General features: G+C 39.8%; 1 protein-coding gene across 1 annotated transcript in view; it reads left to right on the top strand.

The window, feature by feature from the left end:
* The window catches only part of RAB38 (RAB38, member RAS oncogene family), a 51837-nt gene that overhangs the window by 18632 nt on the left and 18776 nt on the right, over window positions 1-14429 (top strand). The window contains exon 2 of the mRNA XM_090267804.1: window positions 1742-2022. Coding sequence (XP_090123930.1) covers window positions 1742-2022 — 281 coding nt within the window. The remainder of the gene's footprint in view (window positions 1-1741; window positions 2023-14429) is intronic.

The raw sequence follows: 14429 nt of genomic DNA on the forward strand, positions 1-14429 counted from the left end.
CTCAAGTCAGACTAAAAGGTCTTTGTCTTATCAACTATACTGGAGCTTTTTGATTCAGAAAATATAAACCCAGTTTTCATTAGCCCCTGTCTTCAGCAACTGCTAATAGATAGAGTGACAAGCAGGAGGATTTTGTTGATTTCTGCTGTTCAGCTGAAATACCTATAATTTTTTGTTATAAACTGCACTGGAACTGTGATTTGACTACTTATACCATACTGTCTTTCATAATTTTTAATATGCTGGAGAAAGGGAGGGAAAACTTAAGTAACGGGTAGTTATAAGGTACTGTGCTGGGTGCTTTACACATGTTACTTCATTTCATTCTTAGGGCAGCCTTTGAAGGTATAGTGTTATAATTGCCATTTTGCTGATGAGGAAGGCTAAAGTTAGTGTTTAATAAATTTGCAAATATTCACTTAGAAAATACAGAATCAGAGCAAAAATGTTTCTAATTCATTGGTCTAAAAGATACCAACTTTCTTTCTTGTTTATTTCCTTCCTGCCTTCCTCCCTCCCTCCCTCCCTTCCTTCCTGCCTTCCTCCTTTCTCCCTCTTCCCTCCCATCCTTCCATTCCCACCCCCTCTGTTAGAGGGCTTTTCTTATTCAATAGGTTGTAGACTACTTAAGGGCAGAAGTCATCTAGTTCACTGTTCTGGTCCCAGCATGTCGCCCAGAGACTGGCATTGACATATGTGTATCTGTTCTCTGTTCAGCTGAGCTGGATGGGACACTCCTGGTAGGGGAAACCTGGAGGGGAGCTAGTACAAGACTATGGTTTATTAGGTGAGAATATTTAGTATTGGTAAGTCACTATGGGCTCTGGATTAGAAAACTCACTTTTGAATTCTGACTTCTAAAGCTTATTAATCTGTACAGTTTGAATAGGTTACTTAGTCTCACTAAGTCTCAAGTTCCTCACTTTAAAATGGGGATAGTAATTGTACCTTCATGATCATTTATGTAAATCACATTTCTGATGGTTAATAAACATACAATAAATGCTAGCTATTACTATTACCCTTAATTAGAGTTGACTGTGGATTTTTTAAAAACTATTACACTATTTAGTTATTTATTATGTTTATCATTATAATACATCACCCCATCAGAATGTAATCTCCATGACAGCAGGGATTTTCACATTTTAATCGCTGTATCCCATGTATTGAGAGCAGTGTTGTCCAACAGATCAGTCTGTGATAATAGAAATGTTCTGTATTGGAATTGTGTAAAACTGTAGCCAGTAGCCACATGTGGTTATTGAACACTTTAGAAATGTTCTGTATTGGAATTGTGTAAAACTGTAGCCAGTAGCCACATGTGGTTATTGAACACTTTAGAAATGTTCTGTATTGGAATTGTGTAAAACTGTAGCCAGTAGCCACATGTGGTTATTGAACACTTAAAATGTAGCTAGTGTGACTAAGAAACTGGATTTTAAATTTTAATTAGTTTTATCTAATTTTATCTTAAGTAGCCATAAGTGGCTAGTGAGATACTATATTAGAACAGTTCTAGAACATTACATGGTACCCAGAAGTTTCAATAAATACTTGTTAAATGAATGAATCCCCTCTAGACTCCAAGATCATGCACAAAGCTGCATGATTGGGTATTTAACTCATACCTTAAAGATAAGCAGTGAAGCACAGCTCTTATGGGATGCCTTGTAACATTGCAATATATCTGGTTTAGAATTACAGTAAGTTTTTGATTTCTGTTTTTCTTTGGTGATAGGCCAAGAAAGATTTGGAAACATGACAAGAGTCTATTACCGAGAAGCCATGGGTGCATTCATTGTCTTCGACGTCACCAGGCCAGCTACATTTGAAGCAGTGACAAAGTGGAAAAACGACTTAGACTCAAAGTTAAGTCTTCCTAATGGAAAACCAGTTTCAGTCGTTTTGTTGGCCAACAAATGTGACCAGGGGAAGGATGTGCTCATGAACAATGGCCTCAAGATGGATGAGTTCTGCAAGGAGCATGGTTTCGTAGGATGGTTTGAAACATCAGCAAAGGTAATGTGAATCTTGAGTTATACGCTTACTGCAGGCAAGATTCACCAAGAAAATGGCATGTAATCATTGTCGTCATCATCATAATGATAATACTATGTGTTTGTCCAGTGGTTTCTAGTTCCCAAACTGCTTTAAGCTCTTTCTCACCTCAGGGGGTGAGATGGGCAGGGCAGGAACTGTTATTTGCAATTTAAGATGATTGTGACTAAGGAAACAAAGCATCTTGTATATCATCCTGTTGGTAATAGTTAATAAATGCTTATGTGTCAGGTATGTTTTACATGAATCTTCTCATTAGTCCTGAAACAACCGTACTAGGTAAGTATGATTTTAGAATAAATGAATGAAATGGGTCACACATTCAGTGGTTCTGCTTATTCTTGTATTAATTTACTCCATCAGCATATAAGTTCTTCTGTACCAGGAATTGTGCTTTGCCCTAGAAATCAAAAGATGACAAGAACATGGCATTGGGAATACAGGATAGTGGGGGGAGAGTGTAAACGGCAGGTAGAAATGTGAAGACCATCGTGTGGCTTGGCACTGCTCCCTCCCTTGGGTGGCTGAGGGGTAGCAGGAAGTGGGGCAGAGTCAGCGCTGGAAATGAAGAGTCCGATGTTGGCTATGGGGGTGTTATGTTTCCCATTAAACCCCACGCTGCTCTCTGATTTGTCAGCTAAATGACTTTTGCTCTAATCCCTTTTGGTTTTGTGTGGACTGTATTTTTGCCTCTCAGATTCAGAGAGAAAAGCCACTTTGATGATAATTTTGAAAGTTAGAAAATGCATAAATAAAATATAAATAAATGTTTCGCTATATTTTTCTGATATTTTCTGTTAGCATTTGTGTGTTCCCCCTTATTAGGATTGCATTCTACAGTTTTGTATCATGATTTTTCCACTTCTATTTCCTTGTGAAACAGGTATTAAATACTTGTGGAACACAGGCTCTGCGCTAGTTGAGGTTCAGCCGTCAGTAAGATAGGCATTGTCTCTGTGCAATTTCTAATTATGAAATTCACAGGCCTTATTGTGAACATTAGAGAATGACTTGAGAATATAACTTGAATGGACACCATTCTAATAGATTGGGGAAAGCCTCAGACTGGTTTTATGCTGGAGAGTAGAATGGCCAGATTTGCCCTAGGAACTAGGGAAGGATGGATTCCAGGTAGGTGAACAGTAGTGTGGTAATTACTGCATTTCTATGAGAAAATGACAAGCCTTTGAATTAAGCAAATGGCTTTAGGAATTGAAAGGAAAACCTGATTTGAGAATATCGCTGAAGTGAAAACACCAGCAGGATTAAGCAACTGCTTGGATCAGGAGATGATGGAGAGGAGTAAGTGGGTCGTGCTGACACTTGCTGTCCCAGTTGAGATTATTTTTGTTTCCACCATTTCATGGTGAGTCTCAGTTCCTTCCTTCTCTCTGTACCATCTCTAAGATGGCCTTGTATTCAGAAGTTGTTACCTCTCAGTTTCCTGTATTCCTTCTTGGGATCTCAGTGAACTTTTTCCCTTTCTTTCCCCCTTTTTTTCCTGTTAAAATTCCTTGTTTTTCTGTTTCTTAGGGTGTACCCTCTTATTTAAGGTATAGTAGCTTTCATTTCCTACTTCCTGATGTCACTAAACCTTTTTGGTTTGTTTGTTTAAAGAATTTATTGTTGTAAAGAGGGACAGGTAGAGTAAAACTCGGAAATGTGATTAAGTTACAGAAATTTAAGAAATACAACATTTTTATAGTCTGATTCTTGGATGTTTGTCTGGCTTTTAAAAAATTCTCCTGTCTCTTACCTTTACCTTCAATTTTATTCCACAGCTCCTACGTATTTCTTCTAATTCCTTTCTTTCAACAGAGGCACTTTTTAGCCCAGAAGTAGATTTTGGAGAACTCTTTTTCTCACTTGGTTACTATATATCTGAAGGGAGACCTAGATTGAATGACTTATATTTATATGGGGAGGGGAGTCTTCCATCATTTATTCATTGAACAAATATTATTGAACAAATGTTATGTAGCAGGCACTAGGAATAGAGGTATTTACAAAACAGAATGCTGACTTCATCTATGACATTAACAATAAAACATGTATATATGGGGTGTTGGATAGTGAGTGAGTGGTAGCAAGAAAAACAGAAAAGACAGAAAGAAGCCTGTGAACTTGTGGGGGAGGGTTGAAATTGCTTGTGGGACCAAGGACATTCTGGATATCTCTCTGCCCGCTCTGCCATTCCTGCTCAACCATTGCCTAGTGGAACTCTGCTTAGGGGCGTGAAGTTCATTAACTTAAGGCCCCTGCTGACCTTACATTCCGGATTTATATAATCCTTTAAATCCCTGCACATGTAAACTTTGATGAGAAGCATTTTACAGGAAGAGATGGAGGGAATTTCACAAGCCTAAAGTGCACTCAATATGACCAAGAAAGTACAAGGCCTCATTGTAAAAGGTAGTTCCTGTGTTCAGCATTTCTCTTTTTCCCAGACATACTGCTGTGGAAATTGCCCTTCTGAATATCTTACTAGTGAAAATGGCTTCCTGGTGCCAGGTTCGTATCCAAAGTCAACACCTAGACACTCCGAAATAATACCACAGCATCGACATGCTGGAGTGGCACACTGTTCAAAAAGTCTTTTCTAAAGCATCTGATGAAGCTCTACTTGCTTTCTGAGGGTAATATTACTGCATTCACGAAACAGAGGCCCAGATCCAACCTGTCAGCCTGAAGCTAAGATGGCAGCATTTGGAGACAGCTACTGATTCCTTCTTTGATTACATTTGGGGTCAGGAAGATTTCCCATAGAGATCATTCTCTTAGAAAGTGAATCTGCTAACAATTAGAGTCCTCTTGAGTGACGTCATAATCAGTCTGGTGATAAACATCTGATTTCCTTTTTCTGTCTGCGAATTTTCTAATGCACCGAAGGCAGGAATCCTGTGGGTATTACCATCAGCTTGGCCATCTCTGGAGCTGGAGCCAGCAGGGTATTAGAGGACTTTGTCATTGAGACCGGCCTCCACCTTACACTCGCCCCTCCATCCTATTTCCCGCTGCCCTTCCAGGGCAAATTGACCCTCTTACTCTTCCATCTTCTGGAGTAACTTTTCATGAGAGTTTTCATGCCTCCTGCTGTTGTTGCTGAAATAATCATGGTAGTTTCTGGCTGTGAATTGAGAAAGGAGAAAATGGAAATAAAATATATGCTGGCATCTCTGACTTTTTACATCATCTCTTTGCATATTAAAACCAAAGGAAAGAATAGAAGTCCAGTCTCTCCCAAGTCAGGGTTCCTTTGATTTTAGCCATTGCATCCCTCCCTTTATCATTGTGTTCACTTGAATTCAGCCTGTGGATTCATGAGGGCTAGGTCATCTGTAATTGGGGGGAGTCAGACGTCCCATTTTCCTGGAACATTTTTGGTTTATGCCTGCTGTCCTAGCATAATTATTAATGAAGTTCTCAATCCTGGTTTGTAATTACAATTTACATGCTTACCCTGTTGATCAGGTGCTCCAATACCTCACACCGTCCACATTACACCCGAGCTCTGCTAATTGGCTATTTTATACATTCCTGTGCCCAGGCCCAATCTTTACAATATAAGTTGGTAAATTTATCTCTTTAGAATGAAGGTTCTGCCCTGCCTTTGTTAGTGCATCTGCAAAGCTGTGGTTCCTGTCTTCTGGGCCAGTCTCGGTGGCTGATGGGACTCAGCTGTCTGCTGACCTGTTTACCTGGTGCATTCTTGATTCCCATGGCTGGGATCTCTACCAGTTGCTCTTTTTATTTATTTGTTTATTTGTTTGTTTGTTTTTCAGTTGCTCCTTTTAGATTTACTCTCTGACCGTAGCCCCCCACCTTCAAGAAGTGACATAATATATATGGGGTCCCTGGATGTGTTATATCTGATCACACACACACGCACACACACACACACACATCATCATCATCATCATCATCATCATCATCATCATCATCTGTATTACCTGTCCCCACAGCCCACCTCCTGGTCTGGGTGTCACCATCTGTGTGTGGCTGTGAGGCAGCCAGCAGCTGCACTTGGCACAAGGGCTTGTCTGTGTTTCAGCCCTTGGCACGTTGCTCCCTCCTGCTCTTACGGTGCAATGATCTGTCTGTGGCTGTGTCCAGGAACAGGACACCAGGAGAACACCAGTGTAGACAGGAAAGAATGGAGCAAGTGTTGCCTGTCCACCGTGGTGACAGGAACCAACTCACAGAAAGAACTGCAGCAACCTTCTCCCTGGTTGGCACCTTGGCCCTCCTCCTGGCAGATTTCCTTGGCCGTTTCTGTCCTACTTAAAGTGACATTTTAGGCCCACCCTCTTCTCAGAATGTTCTAAGATCAGTGGGTGCCCCAGGAAGAACTGCCTTACATTAAACTTCACTCAATGTAAGTCTTTTCCCTGAAGCTAAAAAGAAGAATGTTGACGTGTGTCCCACAGAGAGGAGTATATCCAGCAGTGTTCCCCATAGAAATGCAGTTTTTCAGGGGAAGAGTGGGGTTTCACAGTGTAGTCGTATCTTTCATGTGTTTAGGCTTTCCAGCAACTATTAAACACATTTGCTATCTCTGCGAAACTGCTAGCCATGGGAGCCTCACCTCCTCAGGAGGAACCTGTGAAACTTCCCTGCTTTGCTCTCTCTGCAGCTAGGACACAGGCTCAGCCTAGATTCTACCAGTCGTACTGACTCAGAAGTGAACAACCAGAGGAAGAAGGTGCAATGCCGATCCATTTTTTTCTGGGCAGTGTGGTGCCAAAATAGGCCTCCATCCTTGATAGACAACAGAGTTTTCAGGGTCTTGTGCTTGACACAGAAATAGAATCACTGCTGGCCCCAGGAATAGTTGTATTTAGGTGAGTTTCTCAGAGAGTCACAGGTTACAGGACCTAGGCATGCTGAGTGGTGGCTGCAGCCATGCCCTCGTTAGGCCTTTTTTATGTGGGGTTTGAGTTTCTAGAAGCTCAAGGTGGTTGAGCCTGTTTGTCTACACTACTGAATAATGCTGCAAGTTGCCCCACGTCCTTGAATAAACTGTTTCATCATCAGCTTCTGTATTTAGCAGCTGAGAAACTGTATTAGTATATGTGGTCAAAAACCTTTGAGAAAACTAACTTAAACATATGCTTCCCCCACTGAAGAACCTCTCGGGACTTTGATATTCTAATGTGCATTCTGCATCTCCAGAAATAATAGCCGTGTTTCTTGCTGTTTGCTGCATCTTAGCTTTGTGAAAATATTTTTATGTGTATGAACTCATTTTATCCTTACTGTGATCCTATGAAGTAGGCATTATTTCATTACTATTTTCAAGAAAAAAAGAGTTGAGACTTAAGTGACTTGCTTAAAACTGTATGAGGTTACTGCCCATTTCTTTGATTCTAACCTAGACTTTTTGCTCCTCATATGTTAACATTTTAAAATCAAGATATGTGCTATGTCAGTGTGATTTCTAAAATGATGATGTGTCATACACATAATGGCATTTTGTACTATCTCCTCTCAAAGGGGACTGTGCAACAACAGTTCCTAAAGGTTTTTTGTCCACATGAAACACTTAGCAAAACAGTGGAGCATATTTAGGACCTGCTGGCCTAGAATTTTCATGTGGAGAGAAAGTTTGCTGTGTTTTATTGAGTTCAGTGAGCTCTTATTATTATCATCATTATTTTTTAATTGCTCTACAAGCTGAAGTATGCAGCAGTTAAGAAGTGGCTAGTTTTCTGGAAGCTGCTTGAAGAAAAGTATCACACATCATGTCTTTATATAGGTCTAGAAAATATGCACTTAGAAACATAATGTATTTATACAAACTAGAAATGCATAGATCGTTACACTTGGGTATGGGTAGTTATTCTAATTCAGTTTTTAATGGATTGAGTATAGAACATCATTAAAAAAAATTCCTTTATTTTTAAGCTGGGTATTAGACCATCTCTGATTGTTCCTGTTTTTCCAAATGTCAAACCATGAAAACAACTTTGACAGTCACTGGTGTATTCATTGATTCAGCACAATTCGTATCGAATGTCATGGCCTGTGCTCTGAATGATGTATATTGAGCCCTTTCTGTGTTCACAGCATGTTATTAGGTGCCAGCTCTTATTCTTAAAATGTCTTATTGTTAGAATTCCCTATGGGAAATAGGTATTCCAGTCTTTAGGTGTCTATCTCCAACATTTAACCCTGTATTTTTGGCTGATCTGATTAGAGCCGGCTGAATTTAGGGACTTATAAGAAAGAACCCAATCTGGGATCTAAAATCAGCAAAGTTAGGAGGCATCAATGAAAGGAAATGTTTAATAGTCATGATCTTTTTTTCTAATTTAAAAAAAAAATTCTAACCCAAGGACATTTTTTCATTGCTTTTTAGAGAGAGGGAAAGAGAGGGAAAGGGAGAGCAGAAGGGAGAGAGAGAAATATTGATGTGAGAGAAGCATTGATTGGTTACCTCCCATATATGCCTGAACTAGAGACCATATAGCCTGGACCAGGGATTGGACCTGCAACTTAGGTATTTCCCCTGACCAGGAATCGAACTGCAGCCCTTTGGTTAATGGACGATGCTCCAAGCCACTGAGCCACACTGGCAAGGTCTAGTCGATCATTTTATATAATGACCACTAGTCTGTAGTACAACTATTAGAACCATCGCTCTGACAAATTCTTAATGCCCTGCGTGAAAAATGGAATCGTTTCTTAAAGTTGAGAGTAGCTTAAGTACAAGGGTCTCAAACTCAAGCTACTTATTTGCTTAAGAATCAGTAAAAATTAATAATAACATTTAAATTTTTATCTTTAGTTAATTAGTTCTCCAGAGATTATCTAGGTCTATGCTTATAATTTACTGGATAATGTGAAGTCCACTGTGACTAAGACATTGTAGGGAAATAGAAATGGAACCTCAGAGGATGTAGCCATTGCTTGGTGTGCAGATGAGAGGGTGTCTCATGTCATTCTCTTCTGTCTCCTCATTATAATTATTTCTGTAAATACCTTTTAAGGAAAAAGATCTATGTGCCTGTCTCTCTGAATTTCAAGGAGGGAGGATTCTGCTGTGGTTCTATCCTATCTCGAGCTTTATCTGAAGCAGAGATGAGCTATGTGGAAAAGTGTAGGTGATGGGAGATGGAAAAACCTTTGGGAACAAAACATTGCCTGAGTGTAGCTGGGTGCAGGCCATGACTGAATATGGTCCCCAGTCTTCACTAGTAGACCATGTCTCCTGTCCTCAGACCAGGGAATAGTTACAGCCAGATTCTGCTTCTGGGGTCAGCTTTCCTCATGGGTGTCTCTCTCTAGCCTTGACTTCTTAATCAGACTTCAGATTTCCATATTTCCCTGGATCTCTGCCTGGATGTCATCCCCACAGCTCTTCAAACCCCACATGCCTGAAACTGAATTTGTCAGCCTTTCTGCAAACCAGATCATCTGATCTGGTGGACGCCACATCCACCCAGACATCCAGCCATGCACACTTCTACACAGTTACTCATCCTTCACAAGCTCCTCGTTCCTGACTGCAGAAACCCCCGTGGTGAGGCTGTTCTCTGCCTCCCCAGGCCTATCTCTGTCTACTTTGCTCTTCTCTTTATCCTGCAGTGATACTAACCAGCATCCAATTCCCTGTTCACATCTTCGTATTCTCCCTGCCTGGAACATGCTTCCTTCAGTTACTCACCTGTCTCTCACTCTTCCTTGATGACTTGGTTCAGGCATCATCTGATACAGACTGTCAGCTGGGCAGTCTGTCGTATCTATCTCTTACCATGTTATGTTAAACGTCTTCCTTTATGGGCCTGACCCCTGCATTGGACTGTGAAATCCTTGTCTTCCACTAGCACCGTGGCTTGCACGTAGAGGGTGATCACTCAGCTGATGTTTATTGGATAGAACAGCAGTTGCACTGCTTCTCAAGGACTCTTTCAGAAGGTTCCTTTACTGTGGTCTGCTTCCTCCTGCCCTTTGTGGGAGCATTTTCATCCTCAGAGAACTGTGTAGAAGCAGAAAAATTAATTTACTGCTGAATTTCCCAGGAGGACTCCACATTATGTAACTCCTTTTTTCCAGAAATTTCTCTAGACACTTTGCACAGGAGGGAGATTGTAGTGCCACATAGTGTGCAGGCGGAAGTAAAGAAGAAAAACGAAGATAAGGGGATAGCCCCACTTAATTTCCTGGGCCCTAGACTGGGAATTGCGAATTCTTTTCTTGGTGATGGTGTATAAGCATCCTGCAAGACTCTATCATTTGCCTGTGGCTCTTATCCAGCTTATTCCTCATTCATACCCCAGAACCAGAACTTAACAGTTTTCTCCTCCTTGAAATTCTCATAATCTTGTTTTACTTGTATCTCTCATTTGTGTCGCCACTCTTAGTTGAGCCACACACAATGGCTATAATATTTGTCCTTTTTTTTTTTTTTTTTTACTAATAATGAAATGGAATTCCAAAGAGGCATTTTACTGACTTGTGTTGGAGAAACCAGGCCTAGACTTGAGACCTTGTCAATGATTCTTGAACAGAGTTTGCATCAGGAACACCCGAGGAGCTTGTTAAAATTTCAGATGCCTCGGCCCTACTCCTAGAGATGTCTGGAGGGGCATAGAATGTATGTTTTTGTAAAAACAGTTTTTCGGTGATTTTCGTATACACCCTGGTTAAAATGCATTGTGTTATACTTTGTTCATTAATCCACTCACTCATCCGTTCATTCATCCATTCATTCATTTCTGAAGTATTCCTTGAACAACTACTGTTATTCAGGTAGTATTGAGGTAGCCACTTTTCTTAGCATTGGCACACTGATGATAAAGGGCACAGTGTCTTCCCATTAAGAAGTTCCCAGTCTCCTGGAAGAAAACCAACATAAATGAATAATTATAGTGTGAAATTCTGTAAAGACTGCTGACCTCTAGGAGAACTCTGAGAGCACTCGAAGGAGAAGCTGTTACCTCTACCTGAGAGAAAGGCAGCCGAAAATTCCACAGTCTTATGCTCTATGTGAACCTTTCTTCTGGGCCCTCTGTAAGCTCTTCCAGTTTATGTTCTAAGAAATATTCCTTTGATAATTTTCTCCCCTTTATTTTCTCTGTTCTTTATGGAGCTCCTGGTTTAGTGAAACTTCAGAATTAAGTCTGCACCTACTATGCTTTTTTCAGCACTTTGTAATTTTTATTTTATTTTTTACATTTATTTGAATTACTTTCCAGTCTGTTTTTATAATTTTTAATTTCAGCAATCATAGTTTTAAATTTGAAGAGCTTTCTTATTTTGATTATTCTTTTTTATAGCATTCTATTTTCAGTTAAGAATATAATCACTTGTATTTGTGAAGATATTAATTAGTTTTCTAAAGTATTTTTTGTCTCTTGCATTAAATATTTTATTAGAGTTATTATTATAGTTCATATATGGGTTGTTCCCCTTAAACATCTGATGATCCTTGTAGAACATTCATGTTTTTAGGAGCTAGACCATCAAAAGCATATACTAAGCCCTGTATGTATTACATACCAGGCTTCTTGGTTAATGGCTGCATTGATTGTTGATTAGTGAATTTCACTTTAGGTTGGTAGTCGCTGGGGACTCCCAAATGTCAGCTATTGGAGGTTCTTTCCTTCTACAGAAACCTTCTCTCTTGGTAGGGGGGAAGATGCCAGAGTTCTGCGAGGGGTGATGTGGTGGTCCAGCTGCCATACTGGCGGGCTTTTTGTTGACACATTTTTCAGTCTCACACCACCTACATAGGAAAAATTTTTGGTGCCTCTTGATTTTCAAGTTAAAAAAAAAATTATTCAGAGGATAAACCAATATTTGCTTAGGGGTATAGATGCCTAACTGCTAGTATTCTATGTGGAAGAATAAGGAAAGGATGTGGTTGACATTCCCCATTTGACCTTGAACCAGTCCCCCTATTTTCAGCCATTCTCAATCCATGAGTCTTAGATTCTGTGGGAGTTACTGAACTCTCTTATTGACCATATCTCTCTTCACACATCCTTAAACCATGCCGTGTACATATTAGTAAATCCATTATTATTCTCCATTACTTTCCGATTTCTAAAAAGGTGTTGAAAGCTCCTGAATGCTGATGCATATTTTCTCATTATTTTCATTCTTGAGATTCTATTTTAAAAACTTAGTTTCTTTGAAATTATTTTTTCAGTTTTGGTAAGAAATGGAAATAAATGCATTTTCCTCAGTCTGCCATGCTTAACTAGAAGGTATCCATGCCCTTTGACCTTTTGTTGATTGTCTACTTTATTTCTGGCTCAATCTTAGTTATTTTATAATTTAGTATATTATGTGTTTTTTTAAGTATGGTTATTTTATCCTCATTTTATAATGTGGAAACTGAAGTACAGCAGAATATCAGTAACTTACTGAAAATCACAACTAGTGAGTGTCAGAACTAGGATTTTAAACTCAGGTCTGATTGGTTTTGGATCTACCTGGTGCTTTCTATTTCAGCTTCTATTTTTTTCTTAAATTTAATCTTTATTGTATTTTTCCCATTGCCATTTAGCCCCCTTATACCTCCTCCCCAGCAATCACCACACTCTTGTCCATGTCCATGAGTCCTTTTTGCTCAATCTCTCCACCCCCTAACCCATCTCCCACCCTGCCCCCTGCCCCAACTATAGCTGTCATGTGCTCTCTTTCTATGAGTCTGTCTCTGTTCGGGTTGTTATTTCAGTTTGTTTATTAGATTCCACATATGAGTGAAATCATAAGGTATTTGTCTTTCTGTGACTGGCTTATTTCACATAGCATCATATTCTCCAGGTCCATCCATGCTGTCACAAAGGGTAAATTTTTCTTCAGCTTCTACTTTTAAAAAGAAAAAAAAAGAAGCCAAGGCTGTCTCTGTCAGAACTATTATCCAGACCCTCTGGGAAGGGTTGCTTTCTTGGTTCAGGAGGAGTTTTGTTACTGAGACATGCTTGGCTTCTTCCTCCCTGTATTAGTTCATATCTTCAGTATTGATTTTGTTCGTCCCCAGTTTTGTGGACCTTTACCTTCTTTAATGTGTCTTGTTTGCCACCTTTGAAGCACCCTCAGATTTGTGGGTAACAGCCCTGCTCTCCCAAGGTCTTCTGTTTCATCTCTGTCTGCTTCACTGACTAGTGAGTTATTGATTCCTTGGGGGAGCCTGCAGGGATTGGGGGAAAATCAATATCCTATTAGACATGTCAGAAGTGGTGGCAGCAGCTCTTCAGCAGCCTGTTCACTGACCTAACATGTTGGGACACTGTTTAAAAACTAGGTTAGCCTGACATGTCCAGGGATATTCTGAAGTAATTAGATTGTCCTAGGAATATTTTAGAAAAAGTCAATGACAGAAAAATCAAGAGTTGTAAATTCATTTCCTTGAACTAAATGAAGTAAAGCCATCTTTTGAATATAATTTTGCCTGTCAAAAGTTGCTCCAGAGGAAGGAAGTTCTCTGTTAAGGTAAATCTTGGTCACTTTGAATTTTTTAGTGCAGGGGCAATCTTTGAGAACCACAGGGCAAATCTTTTAGCTTTCATGTTCCCTGGGTTCCCAAAATAAAGAGATGGCATCAGGAATGAGGTGCCTGGCATTACCCCTATAATATGTTTTCTGAAACCTTGTATGTAAATCCCAATTTTAAATGCTATCTCAAGAGGCTCATTATAGCAGCTGTCCCCAGATGAATTCCTTTGAAAAGGAAGAGTTCCTTTGGAGACAGCATTATCATCCTCTCATTCATCTGATTATAAGTTTAAGATTTTGTGTTTCAGATTTTTGTAAAGAAGGGCAGACATGAGGAGAAAAGTCAAATTACCAAAGTCTAAAGAGGTGTAGTGTTAACATAGTCATAGAAACTCATACTTAACCTCCAAATTATCAGACAATTATGTCTTCTTCCACCAATGCATGGAAACACAGGAAAATTATATTTGAATAGAACTCCAAAATCACCGTATGATCTAACTACTTATTTTATAGTTTCATTCATTTGTTCTTCAATAATCACTGAGCACCTTGCCTCTGTGTGAGAGGCACTGTTTTACCCACCAGGGCTATACCAGTTGGAGCTTGCATTGAAGTGGATAAGACAGGTAATAAAATGATAAATACACACCATATATACTTTGTCAGATGAGCTAAGTGCTACGAAGGAAATTAAAAAAGGGAAGAAGTCTAGAGCTTTGGTGGCATATATGGGTGGGATGTAGGAGGCAGTTCAGAATGAGGAGAGCAATTTTAGACCAGTGACCAGGGAAGGTTCACAGTGAAGGCGTTTTATTGTTTTAATTGAAGGTTTGAAGGAGGGACAATATTGAGCATATAGATTCCTGGGAGGGGAATGGTTCCGGAAGAGGATGTAGCACGTGCAGAGGCACTGTGGCAGG

The sequence above is a fragment of the Furipterus horrens genome, unplaced genomic scaffold, assembly GCF_987537825.1.
Source record: "Furipterus horrens unplaced genomic scaffold, mFurHor1.1.pri manual_scaffold_2, whole genome shotgun sequence".
Taxonomy (NCBI): domain Eukaryota; kingdom Metazoa; phylum Chordata; class Mammalia; order Chiroptera; family Furipteridae; genus Furipterus; species Furipterus horrens.